Source organism: Megalops cyprinoides, chromosome 6, assembly GCF_013368585.1.
Source record: "Megalops cyprinoides isolate fMegCyp1 chromosome 6, fMegCyp1.pri, whole genome shotgun sequence".
Classification (NCBI taxonomy): domain Eukaryota; kingdom Metazoa; phylum Chordata; class Actinopteri; order Elopiformes; family Megalopidae; genus Megalops; species Megalops cyprinoides.
Window position 1 is genome coordinate 30,476,623 of NC_050588.1, and position 18,411 is coordinate 30,495,033.

An 18,411-nucleotide genomic window follows, 5' to 3' on the forward strand; every position below is an offset into this window, starting at 1 on the left:
ATGTAAATGTGGTTGTTCAGTAAAGTCAAACGGTGTTTTTGAACGTATGTGTTATGGTGCTTATTGGTCTTTGAAGATATGGCAAAGAACACCGCGGACTAAGAATCCTGGGCACTTGAACAACACTATGCTTTGCTTTAGTAAAATACCCTAAATGCAAAAATTTGGATTTAAGTGGCTTATTTAATTACGTCGGCTACTAAGAAAATTTATTACTACTAAAGAATCAATTCAGGTCTGACGGGTTCAAGCTTTCACTTACACTGAAATCCATTTCACTTGAAGGGTTTGGTGCTTAAGAGTGCCCCTACTGTCTCCCTTTAATTTCATAAATGAGAAAGCGAGCAGGTCGTGATGGGTGACCACGAGGTCAACACCAAGAAGCACAATTTCTACATGAACATCTACACAAGGAAGATGCCGTGGGTGTGGTACCCCACCTCCCTGTTTTAGCCTTCGATTCTTTGTGCAAAGTAACCATAGCATGTGACACCACTGACGAGACATCTCAAAATGCTCACTTCCAATGTTCTTCAGTCAAGCTGTTCTATCTGCATTCCTGCTCACCGGCTTGCTGACAGAACCAGCAGTCCAGCAATCAATTATGATTAGAGACTTGAAGACAAAAAAAAAGGTTTTCCTTGGCAGGAGAATCGGAGGAACAAAAAGCGGAAGAGCCTGTCATCTTGACTTGCTCTAATTAATTGTTATGATGTCATGTTGGTCGGGGGATGGGGCTGTTTGTTGATAAACAGTCAGATCAGCTCTCTCCTCCTTGTGGATGTAATTGAATGGCTTGGGGCGGGGGAATTCTAAAGAGGACAAGCAATGAAGGTGAAGGGCTGGGCAGAGGGGAACACATTGGTGAATCTGTTCGAACATGTGTAATAAGTGGGTTATTTTCCCAGTAACTACAGTTTATATTACAATCAACAAAAATTTAATATTATAGTCAATATTATTGCTATCAGCATTTTTTTCTTACCTTATTTTCTCTCTACTCTGCTTATCAACATGTATATCATAATGTGCTACAATAGGGAAGTGGTTTGGCTAAGAAGTAGTGAAGGATTGCATTGAGGATCATCATTAGTTTCATCACTAACTGGATTCAGACACAAACCAAAGGAGTAGAGCAGAATTTTTATTTAAAAGTGAACACTTGTTCCGGTAGACAGGCAGGTTTTTCAGTCTTCCTTGCCAGAGTGGCACTCTGGGGAAAGACTGATTAACAGAGTTATACTGCTTCCTGCAGACTGAGCAGGGGCCAGGCTCCATAACTCAGCACTGTGTAATAGCACAGCATTAATCAGTGCACTGCTTTAAAGACTTTGATGATATCATTAAACATTCTTTCCATTAGCAGGAGGGTAGCACTTCTAAAATCAATGTTGTTTTTTTTTTTTTTGGTCTGTGAGTCTATGCATGTGTACTGCTAGCAAGGATTTGTGTTAGCTGCACTTCTTCCTCTGATGACAGGATAGGCATCATCTTTGAGCAGCTTTCTATCAAATGGTTACAGTGCTGAAAACATGCAGTGCTTTTTTTCCCCTGCAGTTAAGCCTCTGATTAGCATGTCTGTCCCTAGGCTTGCAGCAGCACTTCCTTTTTATTTTAGTTCACACTTTTGATCCGCTTCCTCTTTGATTTTTCCATTTAAATTCCCTAGAAATATATTAAAAATATTCTCTGATGAACTGCTCTGGGCAACCAATTACCAGCCTGTGACTTTACTTAATTGTCTGAATATTCCAGTCAGTATTTTACAAATGGTTTCTTTGGCTTTTCAGTGGATCCTCTTGGTTTATTTGACACATTCGTGGTTTTACTGGTAAAAAGTTCTGACAAATGAGTCCTGTTGCATTTTGGTTTGCTTTCAGAAGTGGGGGTACTCGCAGCTGTTAGAGTTTGAAGGCGTACCTCTGTCAGTCATACCCCAGTGCACTTTTCCAAAAAACGCCTCCATATTTCACAATTTATGTAATAAAGCAACTGTCAGTGGGTGTCCAAATCAGTTGGCCAGGGATGTCAGCATTGTGGGGAGGAACTATATACTTATTTCTCACCATAGGTCTATTGTCACTTTGGGCAATGAGAAAAATATTCAATGCCTGTTAACCTTTGCTAGCCTTTCTACAGTAGCTTTCTAACAGCATTTCAGTCTCAACCTCTTTGTGAGCCTCTTTGTTTTAAATTTCATTTTGGCATCCACCAGGCTGCAGTTTTGATGATGATCCAATCTATCTCAAAGGTTCTCATCTGTAATGGTCCCTATGTCCTCCCGATCATTTTGTTCCAGAAAGTAAATGATCTTAATTAGCACGAGATGAACATTAGTTTTCTCAGGCTGGTAGGAGGATGGTATGGAGATGTCTTTGAGCAGTGTGGGTAGTACAAAACTGTGACAGAGGTTGTGGTTTAGCCTGTACTTGGCTTTCCTCAAAATCCTTGGACTCATGGCTGTTTTAGTGTTTCCAAAATCATTACATATGTCATATGTGATTTCTTGCATAATACTCCTACATGATTTTGTAAGTATAAACTATTGTCAGTGCCTCCTTGTCATTTGTGAAAAAACAGCTTTCCCCTCCTTCAAATTTAGTCAAAAAACAAAAACACACTGCTATTGTCTGCACAATTAATACATAATAATAATTTTCTTTAATGGTTCTTGTAGTTGCTGACTATTTGTCTTCAGTATCAAATAGCACTTTTCTTCCATTCTTTTCACACCTGTCTCTTCTTCCATATAGCTGTTAATAAAGCAACAAACTGAAGCATCGAGCTCAACATTTCCTTTAAAAGTTCAGTTCCTGAATGTCCCAACTAACGGCTTGTGGAGGCTGTGGCTATGTCTTACTATGTCTGGTGAAGTAATATACCTATTACTATATGGGATTATGGATTCAGATCCCATTGGGATGGACTATCATAGAAACCCTCATGTAGAAGTATGGATATAGAACATTTGTGATGAAAAAACAGCCATAATCAGAATTTCAAGAATGACAAAAGGGTGGATCTGTCAGAGGTGCAGAGGTGCAGAGCAAATGGCAATCTGCTAAGCTCACCTGAAGCTCTTTCAGTGAGAAACCCCTGCTTACTATTCAAGGCACAATGCTCTGTGTATAAAATTATTATTAATGAGAGCCACACAGAATGGTTGACAACCAAGCTGGTCTTCTGTGTGCCAAAAACAGATGCTACTGTTTTTTTTTTTAATATATAGAGTGCACTAACCCAAAACTGTGATAAAGCGAGCACAGCCTTTCCCACTTTGCTCCGCGAGACTTGTCTTCGCAGTAATTATTAATCCTCTTAACGAGCAGGATGCAAAGTCAAGCCCCGAGGACCGCCTGTGTAGCCTTATCTATGACAAACGGCTGGGCTTACTAATTGCGCTGAAAGATTGGACAGGATAAATTCATACTGGGGAGAAAGATGTGACTCATCCGACACACTCGTTGGAGGGAAATGAAGAGTGGCGCGAACGCAATTTAGTCTGCACATGTTCCCCCTACTTCTGCACTGAAAAGGAAAGGGATATCTGGTAAGAGCGTCCGCTAATGCAAACGACATGCATGTCATTGGAGGTTGATGCCAGTCCGTAAAAACATCAAGGCAGCGGCCATTAGTTGTAATGTGCAACTTCATGACTTGTGGCGTGATAGATGTGCAGACTTTGTGCTTGCATATTATTTTGGTACTGGCCTGAGCTGCATGGCTGTGCTCAAGGTTACCTACCGGGTTGTGAAATCTTCCAGATGAATGTGGTACATAATCAAAATGCATGCAGAGCCTGCGGAGGGCTTTTTATTGTTGGCAGCAGTCCTCCTGTTTGCTGCGAACATTGACCTCAAACCCTCCTGAGTAACATAAATAGTTTCAGACAAATCTACAATCGCAAACAGCAATTTACCACCTCTTACATACAGGCGGTTTCACACTATTATTATCTCAGGGGATGTCCTCTCCACAGTAACTTGCACTGACTGTAATTTTACATTGCACACATTCTATCACAGCTGCAGTTTCTGTTGTTGTAAGTGCGGTGAAAAGCCTTTGAAAGTGGTGCAACATCATGGTCTAAAAGTCAGACTCGCAACCCTAATAGTCCAGTGCCCACACTGCCACTCCATGCTGTTGTCCTCTGTGTATTTTACATACTGTTATTGCTTTATTGGCAGGCGGCATGCTGTTTCTTTTGCATGTTGTATGTTCAAAATTGCTCAGAGTCATTCATTTTGTTCATGACTCAGATACACAAAGTTTTAGTGTTCAATGTCCTGCTGTTGTGAGCGTGTGAACACACTTCGAAGTTTTGCAGAAACAACTCCCCTAACTGGCCAAGGATGTTTATTCTCTTGAATATCTTAGGGATGTTAATAAATGCTGGTCGAGTGATTATTTGGAATGCCAGGTATTCCATGTTGTTTACCAAACATGACCATCTTCATTTTGCAGCATATGAGATGGCATTTAAACTGACCAATACTCATTCAACAAAGCAAGACAGATTAACACATTTCAGTCACCTCTAAGGCGCAAACCCCAGAAGATAGAAATTGTAACTAAATACATTTATGTAGAATATAATTATTCATGCCATTAGTATCAATAGACCATGCATTCATGCATGGCAATACCATTGTGCTATAGTGCTGTAAGGGCTGCGCTAATTATCCTGTTTTATTAGATTGGGTTCATCCCTTCAGGAAATTCCTCTTCAGAAGCGGTTCAAGGCCTTTGGTCTGGACCCTAAAGGTTAAAGCATGTGGTTGTCATGGTATATTGTGCAAAAGCCTTGGAGAGGCTGACTCAAGGTATGCCTTGGAGCAAAATCTTGCTCAACACTAATGCCTCCCTGACAGGCTAAATCTTGGTGTCAAATGGTTTATCAGCCAGGAATATGTGGATACCCCTGTGGTTGAATCAACACATTAAAATCTTAGGGCTCATAGTCTACATATTCCTGTAGAAATTCCTTCTGAGCCACCCTTGGAAAAATGTTGTACTGTGTTTGGACAATACAATGGGGTTTGCTAAGATCAATTATCAGGACTGGCTACACCATCTATGATTCCATCTACTCTTTGGATTATTGAGAAGGCGGTGCTGCACACACGTAGACCAAACTGTCCAGTTTGGGACTTAAATGTGGTGCTTTAGACACTCAATGTCAGTGGAGTGTTTTGTGTTGGGTCCTTAGGGTGCTAGAGTCAGCCTCAGACTTAATGATGCCTTTTTGCCTAAGATGCTGTCACCTTGGCACCTTGTATGAACTGTGAAGTTGTTCTCTGAGGAAAATGTGTGTTACACTATTGTATGCCTGGTCAGGGCTCTGACCTCTTATGTCAAACACATACACAGCATGTGCAAAACTGATCAATTATTCATTTGATTTGGACAATGGACTTTGTCCAATGCTCGCTTTTACAGATGGATTGAGGATGCCATTACAACAGCTTGTTATCTGTATGATATTATGGCTCATTACACTTGAACTATGGCAACATCCTGGGTCAGTCTCAGTTGGGTTCTATTAGCCAACATATATGCTGCTCCCTGTTTTATGGAGACAAGGACCCTCACCATCTTGTGGTTGAATCTGTGGGCTTTGGTGATGCAGTGTAGTCTGTGCAAATGCATCAACATGATCCTGAGATTTTCCTGTTTCAAGGTAAGTTCATGCGTCTGTTTGACTTTCATGTCAAATCATGATGTTATTGAGTGTTGGGACACCAATCTGATAAAATGAATTGACATGTACTGATATAGTGGTGTAGAATAGAGGTAGAAGGGTTACACATGCTTTATTAATAAAGGGCTACTCCAGTTGACTTATGTCATCTCAGACAGAGCATTGATTGATCCATTGTTACATTGGGAACAGAGCCTTACCGGATCACTTTCACAGGTCCTACTTGAATATTGACCAGGGACCCCATTGCTCCACTGTATATTGTGTCTATGCGACAACTTTTAAGTATTTAGTCTGATGTGATATTTACTGCACAAGACATTTTGTCTATTATAATATGTTTGGCAAAATTTAAAGCTCATTTCATAAGTCTAGAAGCCAAATCATATACTGACATAAAGCTTAGACCATATCCCATTGACCTGTTATCAGTGGTTCTTATCATGCATAGATATCCAAATAATACAATTGTGATTCATTATTTTGAGAGATACAGTTGCTTTCATGGGTACACTGAAAGAAAAACTTTTTACATGTGATCAAGCAAGAAGCAGTGCATCTTCCATATTTCTGTTTCTAAAGGGCTGAAACTGAGCCACAAACCTCTTATCCAACATACACAGACATTATTTATTTAAATCAGGAGGAGTGCTTAACAGATTTTGAACATCAAAACACCCATGAGTAGCTCTTCTGTTAGAAATACTCAGATTTTGCCTGTCTGAAGCTTGGACAAAAACATGACATTTTAAGTAACAATATAGCTGACTTTGAGTGCATCTCTGGCAAAGAGCACATGGCTTAGTGATAATAAAGGTCATGTATCTTCAAGGTGTCACATTTTATGTCAGCATTAAAAACTCTCATTAAGTTACATCAGTTCTAAAAAATTGTTTCAGCTCACCCGAAAATAATGCAAAATTTGATGATGGCTACAGTGAGTCACACAGGTGGGTGCTAAACACCGAAGGCCGTTAAGGTGAAGTGCTCCCTCACGGTAAATACCCTTCAGATTCTTGAATGAAAGGTGCACTATAAATTATGGAGGCCTTAAACCTTGTGCCTTGCTTATAGTCCTGTCTTGGGTACAATCATGAATCCTTTGTAAAAAAAAAATGAAATGATGCTTTCAGTACACTGACAATTAATGGTCAGTATAGCACAAAGGATATGGGCTTTACATCATCCCATCAACCTCCAGCCACACACATATATATAGATATATAACTGCTGAAATGAGTCCTGACCCTGCTTCAACTGGGATCTAACTTGGCAGTGACAGCAATAATGACTTTTTACCCTCTGGAAGGTGGGATATGATGATCTTGATAAAAAATCCCAAGCGGAAATTTCACATCCATCTGAGTGTAATATTGGAGCTGAAACTTTAATTACCTTTAGCAGGTTGAGGCCCCTCCCCTACATCCATTCCTATATGATAACAGTATGCTATCTTCTAGACCCCTCCCTTTCAAATACAGTTAAATATAAAAAAATATAATAACTTCTATTTATCTCTACCACTGTCAGGTCTTCATCGCTCTCTCTCTCTCTCTCCCTCTCCCTCTCTCTCTCTCTCTCTCTCTCTCTCTCTCTCTCTCTCTCTCTCTCTTTCTGTAGCTGATGCAGTTTTAATTCTAGATTTCATTATTCTTCTAAAAATAGCGATGCGTTCAGGGAACGTGAAGAAGAATGCTGATGAGGTCATGATTGAATCATTGGGATGGAAAGCGGAACATTTCCGCTCATCTTTTTCTGCAAAAACTGGTACCACAAATCAGTTAGGAGATCTTTCCTGAGTTGTCTCAGATTAACCTAGTAGATCAATATCACTGACAATGTACAAGAGGCTAAACAAATGCAGTAGGTGAGATTTAATTAAATCTACTGCTAAAGAACAAGGAACATTGGAAATAAACAACAACCAGGAGACGTGAGAGGAATAACGTGTTCTTTTTCAAAATGATTATTCATTATTTTATTGTATCTCATTAGATAAATAGAACAGCCTGTTATCTGAAAAGATGGAAACTGGATGGTCAGGCAATATGTATGTTTTGTAGTAGAAAAACAAATAAATGTCTTATATATATATATATATATATAGTAATCATGATCATAATAATGATAAGTATACGTAATAACAATGATAGTAAGAGCAATCAGAATAATTATCATAGCATCACCTTTACATATTGGTGGTATTGTGCTTTGATATGACATTTGCGACTATAACACAGTTACATAAATTTCCCCTTTTCTTACCAGGTGCAAACATTCAACAGAATTCCAAAGGGCAGAGCAATCAGACCAAATATAACCAATATTCCCCACTGCCACTTCTCCCACCCAAAAAGCAAGAGTATTGACAGAGTATTGCACAACCACACCCACTCATTCTTATACACACACTCATGCGTGCGCACACACACACACACACACACACACACACGCACAAATAAAATTGATCATTATTTTAAAAAAGAAACATTCTAAAACAGAGACAAAGTTAAGTCACATTTCCCTTTCAAAACTCCAGGCCATATGTAATTGAGGCAAACGTGGCAATAAAAAAGGAAAATAAAAATGCACGTGCACTAGAGGACGAATACAAGCATGCATTTGCCAGATGAGACCTGAAGAATTTCACCACACATCTAACTAAACCTCAGTTCCCTAAATGGTGGAAGTCTCTAAGCCTAACCCCCCACCCTCATCACCCGCTAACCTTGGAATTTCCCTTTCTGCTGTTTTAACCCATTGGGAAGATACATTCTGATAAGAAATACACTGAGTCCTGCTGCAGCCCTGTGGAGGACGGCAGCAGTTACAAATACTGCTACATGTACAGCGGAGTAAGCACTACAATTTTCTACTGTACCATCCAAATGAGCCAGTCTTCCCTGGAAAGTTTGTGTTGCTGCAATAAAGGCATGGAGCTTGGTATGAAAGACTCTCGCGCTGGGACAGTGTCCATTCGATGGTAAATTTCAATTTCTGTCTTCAAGACACAGAGCTCCAAATCTGCCAGGCTTCGAGAGGCATCTCTTCTGAGGCAGTGTCATTAATTCCTGTAAATGTTACTCCTTTAAAAGGTTAGGGTTCTGATTTGTGTTTCATATTTTCTGCTTCTACTTGACTTTAGTTGGGGCTTTTTCATTGTTGTGGTGGATGATTTGTTTCCCATTGAAAGTAGAAAAAATCTATTTCCCCCGTTAAAATCTGCTTGAATTCCATAATTTCCTTGTTGAAAGTTCCTGTTGAAGGTGTTGACTTTGGTAGCATACTACAAGGCTCCGCCTTCTTGCTCCATTGTGATTGGCTCAGCAGGTGAAGTCCTCAAAGTTGCCCTGCCCTGGGTGATGAGGTAGCATATTGGCTGGGTACGTGGATGGAGCACGGAGATTCTCACAGGGTGCCTAAGCAGTGAGCAGTGAAAAGGGAAGAGGAAGACAGAAGTGAAGTGAAGGAGAAAATAATAGAGTGAGTGGGAAAGGGAGAGGGGTAATGAAACAGGAGGGGGGGACATTGAAATACATGAATAGAAAAAAAAACAGAAAAGGAAGTGATAAGAAGTGAGCAGGGGTAAATAAAGGAAAGCAGATAACAACAAAGTGATAAGCAAAAGAGGATTACAAGGACAGTAGGGGAAAGGAGAATGAAGGGAAAGAGGATTAGAAAGCAAGTCAAGCTGGAAACCGTTGCCCACTTCCCCAAGACCTGCAATGTCGCTGAACTGGTTTCATTTACACTTGGAAATCAGGAGGCTGTCTGACTTCCCAGCCCTCTAATTCAACACCCCTCCGATCTGGTCAGCCATCTGTGATTACATTCTGATCTCTGTCTCTCTCCTTCCCTCCTCTCACACATAGTTAAGTAATCTCTATCCTGTTTAATATAGAGTAATTTCAACGAAAAATCACCCAGAAAATATGATCTGCCATTCTAACTGTCAAGTAACACAGGTTTGATGTGGGCGTCATACTCAAAACATTACTCATTAATATGAGTCCAGAGAGTGGCATGTAGGCGTGCCCAAAATAGAGTTTTGTTCTCAGGTGCAACTAAGTGTGATTTTGCATACATTGGGGGTAATATTCACACCTCTGATATGAAATTTATAGGATGTAACATCATATTCATTGCCAGCGTAACACACAACAAAACAGAGGTCTTGAATCCATGTAACATTCATAAACAATCAGAGTCTGCATTATTCTTAACCACTACAATCTAGTTACTGTGTACAACTGTAAAATAATATCCCTGCCATGTAGGAAAACATTATGCTGTCATAGCATACTCCCTGTTTAAGGCTAAAAAGCCTGCATCTGGATTCATCTAATCCGGATCCTTCCAGAATCTGACAGGCTAGACTACAGCCTGTCTTGAGCACGTCTGTACCCCAACCTCTCCTCTGTCTATTAAATCTGTTCTCCTTAAATCTCATATTCCATCTCTCTCTCTGTCTCTCTCTCCCTCTCTCTTGCTCTCTCTGCAGGTCCGGGTAGGTCTTCTGACAGGAGAAATACTCAGTGATAGTTACTGACGTGACGTTTCACATCGTCCAGGCTTAGCACTGCACCGCGGTCATTGTTGTTGCTGCGCTTGCCTTTCTTCCTTGAGCACCGGCACAGCTTGTACTTGATCACCTGCAAACAGAGACGCATTCACCTGTGAGCTGTTTGCGTGTGTATATATATATATATATATATATATATATATATATATACACACAAAAATGATTAAGACATCCTCATATTTCTGACATAGGGAAGGTGACAAAACTGCAAAATTTAACAGAATTACATAGTCTGGTGTAAAACTATTTGTTAATGACACTCTCTTCTGTCTATTTCTAGATTTGGTATTCATACTGCAAAGTCATTTCATGTATTAGCCAGAATTCCTACAGGACTCAGATTAGACCAAATACCTTTCAAAAATTGTGCTGGCTCTTGTGTCATGCAGAAATTGTAAATATTTGTATTCCCAGCTATGCTTCATATACATGTGATAAATGTACACATAAATACATAAAGAAAGTAACAAAGTAATCTATGTGCAAAACAGTAAACTACTACCCACTGAAATGGATATAATCAAGAAATACTGTGAATATCATTCAAAGGGCAAAATGTTTATGCATGTACAAGTCCTACAGCAATCCATTTATCTGGCAAAGGGAGATGATGATCATAAGTGAGGCTAGTCTGAGATAATTATTAATAAGAGTTCGTGCTGAGATTACACCATTAACCCAAAAGCAACAAGTGTCTGCACCAATGCAGTGAGACACACAGCTGACATTTAACTGTCATATGAAAACCTTTCATATGGCCAGGAAGACTCTCAGCTGAACTGTTTTGGATGACAATATTGATCAGCTACAAGGGGAAGCTTCTCTAGCTAGCTCTATCTGAACTTAAACTCTGCTATTTAATTAAAAGGGGCTAGAGCAGATTTCATGGGCAGTAAATACTCAGTGCTTATTTTATAGTACATACATGCATTTCCAAAAATGCAAATGCCTGTCATCAATAATCCATATTCTCGTACAAATCCTATCGTGAAGGACCAGTTTTGTGGTAGTGATTAGTGGTTATTACCTCAGGTAGGAGACCAGTCACATTTGCTTCTTTGGCTAAGGTTAGATTCTGAGACTAAACTGTGTATTTGAGATGGGTTGCTGGGAGATCAATTCATCATTAATCCACATCAAGATGACACTATGGTTCTTTTCAGGACTAACATTGAGCAAAAACCCATGTTTAGACTATTGCGTAACCTAGAGAAAATTATAAATGGGCCGTTACCACATTACTGAAGGTACACAATATATGCTACAGTATCAAATAATTGATATGGGTTATTGGGTTTGGGTTAAGATAAACAAATCTTCTTTGTTTCCAAGTTTGAGTACAAAATGAAGTTTTTCATTTTACTGACACACTTTATGTTAAATGTTATAGTAATGTCAGATTTACATACATTTACATTGAAATGCATGTTATGCATACTATATGTAAATAGCTTATCTTAATTAGCTAAACACTATTCATTTCCCAATGGCCTCAGAAGATAAGAAATGTGCACATGCTTTTTGTTCACAATCAGTCTTGAAAAAGGTAGGCTGTGCTTATGATGCATTCAGCTCTGCACCCAGATAATGATAACCATTTTTTTGTGTGTGGAGAGCATATGAAGATCACTTAGGAGCTCGATTCAACAGCAGCAATCTGTACATAAGGCACGTAGAAATGCAAGAGAACCTCTGCTAGTTGTTTGTTGTATACAAAATCAATGCATGCTGATAGCTCGTCACACAAAGACAATGAAATGGCCCCACCTCATACAGATAGTCAAAGAGCTCCAGAATGGTTAGGAGACTGGCTCCTATAAACAGCCCCATCTGACCACCAATGTCACCTGGAAAAAGGAGGCAATCACAGCTCATGAATATATACTGATTCATTTAAAACCATTTTTACAAGGGTAAAAACATTTTCTAATGTTTGCATTCAAATAAGAAGCTAGCATTCACGGCAAGATGCAAACTATGGTTACGAGTTCTGGAAAAAGGAGAATAATAATAATATAATATACCATCCTTACCTAACAGGCCAGCCAGCTCATAGGCTTTCTTCTGCTCAATGGTCTCGTAGTTCAAGGCCTCAAAGAAGATATCCAGCACAAGGATATTATCCCTGTCAATAGGAGAAAACATGCTTGAAACAGCTCTGCACATTGTGTACACACTTTACTGTTTATGCTCTCATAAAAATCACTGATTGGCAAGGCTCCCATTAGCTTCTCTGTATTTATCAGCAGTTGAATAAGCAGACTGTCCAAAGCTAGAGAATGATCTGCTGCTGGCTAATTTCATCAGAGCTGGTCTAACCACGAAACACAAAAAAAGGGAATAATTCTCGCTTTACTTCACCCCGCTAATTTTCTGTGGAAAAGTGAACAGGGATTACATTAAAGCCCTTGGCAGGACCGATTTTTTTGGGTGTGAATATCTTGAGAGTCATTGTGTGAATAGCACAAGATTTTCCTAGTCAGACTCTCTTTCTCCCCCAATCTGTGATCAGGAGGCACAATGTCTGCTTTCCTGTTTTATTTGGGGAAAATTGTAACTACAGCTTTTAAGCCATTTTGAAATCTGAAATGACAGATAATCTGAAATAACAACATATGTATATGGGTGATTCAAAAGACACAAAAGTAATACTAAAAAATAATATTAAAACAGGAATAAAAGGATATTGCTGTTGTTGAGTTAATACAGCAATTAATTTGCCCTTAATGAGGTCTGAACTATGGGCCTGAAAACATCACAAAATGTTGTTATTTAAATGTTTCATACAAAATAATGTATGTATACCAAATAATGTGGTACATGTAAAAACTATCAGTTACAGATATTTGGCATGAGAAGTACAATTGGAAAATACTATAACATACTTAATACTAAGATTTTTAAATCAGAAGTAAAACCCTGAAAAAAGTAGCATCTTTTCCCTCATGATTTAGATATACACTTCCTTGTTAACTGGACTTTCAGTTCATGATTTTTTTTTTAAAAAAGAGAACTCCTTGTAAATATATTACAAAAATATTCCTTGTATGAAGAGGAACCTGTGTACTAAACTTTGTACTGTGCTGTAAACAGTTTATACGTTATGAGGGTTTAAACATTGCCATATCAATTGCCTATTAAAGCAGTACCAAGGGGCCAATGAATACCACACAGTCTACTCCAAAAGCACCTGTAGAACTACCAACTTCTGTGATTTTTTTTTTATTTTTTATTTTTTTTTACAAATTTCCAAAATTGCACAACAAATTCAGAACAATGACAACAGGATGCCTGCCCTCCTGGTACTATGGCAACTACTAATGATATGAAATTCGGGATAGGAAATTGTACGTTGAATTTCCTTACTCCTGACGCAAGTCAGCTGATTCTGGGAGGGCACAGCACTGCGGTGACCTCTAAAAGGCAGTAAATCAAGGTTTCCTGAGCTCAAGGACATTGGTCTTTGCCTATCCTTCATCAACACTCAAACTCAAGGACGGGCTGTGCCTCCCACATTGATTTGTGGGAGCTTCACAGACACCCCATGGCTCCCTTCTGTTCCACGCTGTGGCTTATACAATTGTGCATAAGTTTCCCACCCCGCTTTGCTTTGTGCAAACTCACCACACAGATCAGAGCTTCTGACATTTATAATTAAATCTACTCAAGAGCACCAATACACAATTAAAACAAACAACACCAAAAACAACACCAGAAACAAAACTCTTTTCCATTCCTTGCCTGGCAAGTCCTAAAAGCTTACTTTGCAAAGCTTTTATTCCCTGTTTCCAACTCACTGACATTCTCTGGCATTTCTGTCTTATTGGTAGAACCAGCTAAGCGTGAAGTGTCAGCTTGGGTTGTATACAAAATTTCAAGACAAACTCCTGTCTGCTTTTCTCATTACATTTTCAGTTAAACACTGGCAGTTGACTGTTGCTTCATGTGCGGTTCTATAAGAGCTGCCATGCAGGGCGCCAGACAGGCCCCTCATTGGCACTCTGTGGACTGCCGCTTCCTGTCACAGTCACAGACCACTGCGCATCAACACAAATACACACACACAGGCACCAAAAATCCACAGAAAGGAATAAAAAAAGTATCTGCCACTATTTATGCAATACTTTAGGAGCTGACATTGTGCCCTTGGGCAGTTTATTCTGGCAAGTTTAGAGAACCATTTTGTGAAGCGTTTTATTTGTTTGCATTGTTTTTTTTTCTTCCCTAGCTGTAGTACTTCTTGACTTCTGCAGATTTCACTACATTATTTATTTGCTTTGCATTCACCAGGGTACGCATTCAGAGACTGCATCTTATATGTGTTTTATTCTTTTTTTAAAGCTGGATGATCACTGAGGTCAGGTTCAGCACATTGTGCATAGCAACAACAGCAGAATTTCAACCTTACATGTCTAGTTCCAAAATCACTGTCCCACAATGTCTCCAACATCTTGAATATCCTAGCAAGAGCCAGCTAATCAACTTAAATATTAAAAGTCTTCATCATAATGACCTCATCATCACCATTACTTGCAAAACCCCTGAACACTGTGCAATGCACTGTGACTTATGCATTGCATTGCTCTGACTTGTTGAGCATTGTTCCGTGACTTACGCAATGTATTGCTCAGACTTGTTGAACTTCTTGGCCAGGTACTTGGCGGAGGCCTTGCTAGGGATCCTAACGAAGGACAACTCTTTCCCATAGCGAGTCATGTTACACGGAGTCTCACACACACAATAATCATTGTCTTTCTCCACCAGGAAGTCTGAAATGAAGAAAAATGCAAGGTCACTTTATGAATGGGTACAATACAGTGAGGAACTATGGAAGAAGTTAAGAAGTTTTCTGTGCAGGCTGGGGGCAGGGGTGAGAAAGTAGAGAAGACAACAAAGAATGCATGTAGAGAAAATAGGAGACTTGGCTCCCGGTAACTGTCGCAGGTCTAGCTGTCCAACAGACTCCAAGACTCCAGTGGCTATTAGACTGCCCTTTACAAATTACAGGGGCCTAAAGAGGGCAGCTATGATCCTTACCCAGAGCAGGATCGGCACACTCTTTGTACTGTTCTGGGGTGCAGTATGGAGCATCTCCTGCAGGAAGGACACACAGAGGACGCACATCATGTCAGGTTTGACAAGAATTAACAGGAGGATCTTGTTTGTTATCTAATTACAAGTGCCTGTACTTAGCATTATTGTTCTTATCCTGATAATTTACACCCATTTGAGTGCTCCTATCTGATTTAATTCCCTTTAGAATCTGGCAAAGGCTCCATGAGGAAAACAGCACTGTAACAAAAAATAGCACTAAGGCAGTTGAGATGTGCAAAGTAATGAAACTGCTGCATGATATCTTTCTATCATGTATTTTCCATTACATTTCATTCTGTTTCCAAATCTAAATAAAATATGCTTGTTAAAAACCACTCATATAACACCACTATGTGTCTCCAATCATGACATAAACATAAATATAACACACCATAAATCGGTGCATTTTACTAAGTGCCAGTAGTAAGTGGAGACACTACTTTGTGAGAGCAGCTGGATTTAAGAAATGGGGCAGCTATTTTCTGTTTACATATTGTGTTTTCCTACTTCTGCAATATGATTCTTTGCAAAAGAAATGGTTTTAATATCGCTTTCTATGCCCCCAAACACAAAAATGTTTAAGATGAAACTGACTTTGTTTTCATAATCTTTTCAGATGGGAAGTATCACATTGAAATACAGTTGAGTGGGAGTGAGTTGAGCACAGCTTCCACAAATATGCTGCCCCTTCAGAGAGTTTGGGGGGCTTGTGTGTTCCTCTTCTGCAGGATATGTGTCCCCCTTGTTTGAATGGTAATACTAGGTAAAATATCATAGTGTAAGTAACAGAGCCCTTACCAGGCATGTGCACCATTCGGCAGTTGCAGTTCTCCACCAGGTAACGTGTTTCGCAGTCAATGCGACAGGCTGTGATGCTGTAGGTACTGAAGAACTCAGAGTCCATGGGCGTGGCCTTGCAGTCCCCCCAGGGTGGTGGCAAGTACATCAGCTACAGGACACAAACAGATCTCACACACACACACACACACACACACAGGCATGCGCACATGGACACACACACAACACATACACACACATACACATATATACACACACACATGCACACCCACACGGATGCACACACCACACACACAAGCAGCTTTAATCTCACTCAAACAAAGCTAAACCATGTGGCAAATACTGAAAATATGTCTCTCTGCAATTTAAAGAATCATATTTCTACGATTGAATGCCCTGATGTGATTTCAGGGTTATATCAACATTTCAGCTGTGCTTTTGTGTGGAACTGGAGGCAATGACTACCCCCCACACAAATCCCATTTACACTTAGACCTAATTACCACACCACCATGTTCCCTGTATGTGTTAATACAGTTGAAGAGACACAAAAAATGAAACACTGTACCAGCTTTTTTAATGGGTGATTCGTGTCTGCAAGCTTTCATGGGGTTTGTCTTCTCATCACCGGTTTTCACCTGACTGAGGCTTCAGAACTGGCTAATAATGATTTTACTTTGCCTGGTGACTCCCTCTGCACTCAGGTCCAGCCCTTTTCATAGCAAAGCACTATTCAGCCATACTAAACCACCCACACGCCACTCTTTTTTTCAGGCACAAGCCGAAGCTCAGCTTATAAGCATTAGTGTGTGCCTGTGTGTGTGCATGTGTGTGTGTGTGTGTGTATGTGGGGGGCTACTAGTAGATGTGTCAAATAAATCCCAAACATAAACAAAAAAAACAAGTAAGGTTATGTTGTGCCTTGAGCCTTTAATTGCAGCCAGCTAATTTGCAGCCTCTGTAATGTTCAAAGAGGTGGAGAGTGCAGCAGAGAACGCTTTTAACTGCAGCTTAGATTGAAAAGAATCCTCTTTATATAAATGGAGACAAGGACATCTCAGGTTTTTCTAGTAGCTTTCTGCAGGAGAAAATGAGCGCGCCAGGCTTTCTGTGTGTTTTGCAACAGCTTTTTCATATGGCACTGGTCTTACTGCCTATTTACTTCAAGGGAGAGATTTGTGAGCAAGAGGATGAATTTGCATCAATTGCATTAAATTAATGAAAGCCGGGACCCAGCTACTACTTGGGCTGCCAGAGACAGGCAGACAGAAAGACGGCACCCAGGGGCCTGCAGCCACGACACTGCCAGCATGCATAATCCAACAGGCTAGGGGAAGATGGACACACTCTAATGTGTGGCTGTAAGTCTGTGGGCATATTGGGAGGCAATGATGTTTTTTTTTTTTTTTTTGCCTTTCATTCATTTTTTTCATTTCGAAAACCTGAGCATGATCGAGGGCTGTCTCCATGGTCTGTGCATCTGTATGCGAAGGAGACTAGCTAATGAATGGTTTGGCAGTACCACACAACAGCAAAGCCCAGTCCTGTCTCTGGAAGTGCTAAACAAAAAAATACTTTTAACTGGTGATAAAATTTTAGCCAATAAACTCAGTGAGGGAAAATTTGACAAAATATGTAAGTTGATTTAAACTTGCGATTTAAATCCCTTGCATTAGGACTTGTGCATTAAGATACAAGCACAAACCTGCCTATATATGCATTTTACACCTACCCTCCTGCTTCTGACACAGAGCAATATGCCCTACAGTACCCTGCCCTATGGCCACCTATCAAAGAACTAATGTACCCGCTGCTCCTGGCAGGACACAAATGTCTGGAATCCTGGTGCCACCCCAAAGCCAAGCTGGTCAATAAACGGTGGCTCGTCCTGGCTGTGGATCTGAACTTTGATCCCAGCTTCAAATGACGTCTCATCTGCAGGAGGGGAAGAAAAAATAAAACAAAATCCTTCATTTTTGTTTCTCATAAATCACAGTTCTCACTCCTCTTATTTCTGTGATAAAGCCTCAACAAGGCACATCTTCAGATCTTGCAGGTTTCCTTGGTTACCTACAAGCTAACTGTCAGTTCTGATTACTTCAACTGGACTGGTCAGTAAGGGTTAAAAATTCCATGTCAATATGCAATAAAAACTGATTACAATTCATGACTAAGACAGAAAAAAAGTCATTGTATTTTGAAAAACACAGTGCCAAGTAATACCCGGTGATAGCAT

At 39.9% G+C, this 18,411-nt stretch overlaps 1 protein-coding gene across 3 annotated transcripts in view; it reads right to left on the bottom strand.

Moving 5' to 3' along the window:
• Positions 1-8,178: 8,178 nt before the first annotated feature.
• asic1b (acid-sensing (proton-gated) ion channel 1b) overlaps positions 8,179-18,411 on the bottom strand; it is a 124,103-nt gene continuing 113,870 nt past the window's right edge. For 2 of the 3 annotated variants that reach the window (XM_036531526.1, XM_036531525.1), the window contains 8 exons: positions 17,983-18,110; positions 16,176-16,326; positions 15,321-15,377; positions 14,899-15,052; positions 12,317-12,408; positions 12,051-12,130; positions 10,252-10,353; positions 8,179-9,120 (listed from right to left, as the gene is read on the bottom strand). In XM_036531526.1, the coding sequence (XP_036387419.1) occupies positions 9,025-9,120; positions 10,252-10,353; positions 12,051-12,130; positions 12,317-12,408; positions 14,899-15,052; positions 15,321-15,377; positions 16,176-16,326; positions 17,983-18,110 (860 nt within the window). In that variant the 3' untranslated portion in view covers positions 8,179-9,024. Of the gene's footprint in view, positions 9,121-10,247; positions 10,354-12,050; positions 12,131-12,316; positions 12,409-14,898; positions 15,053-15,320; positions 15,378-16,175; positions 16,327-17,982; positions 18,111-18,411 lie in introns of all 3 variants that reach the window. The other variant, XM_036531527.1, reaches the window with a different exon arrangement.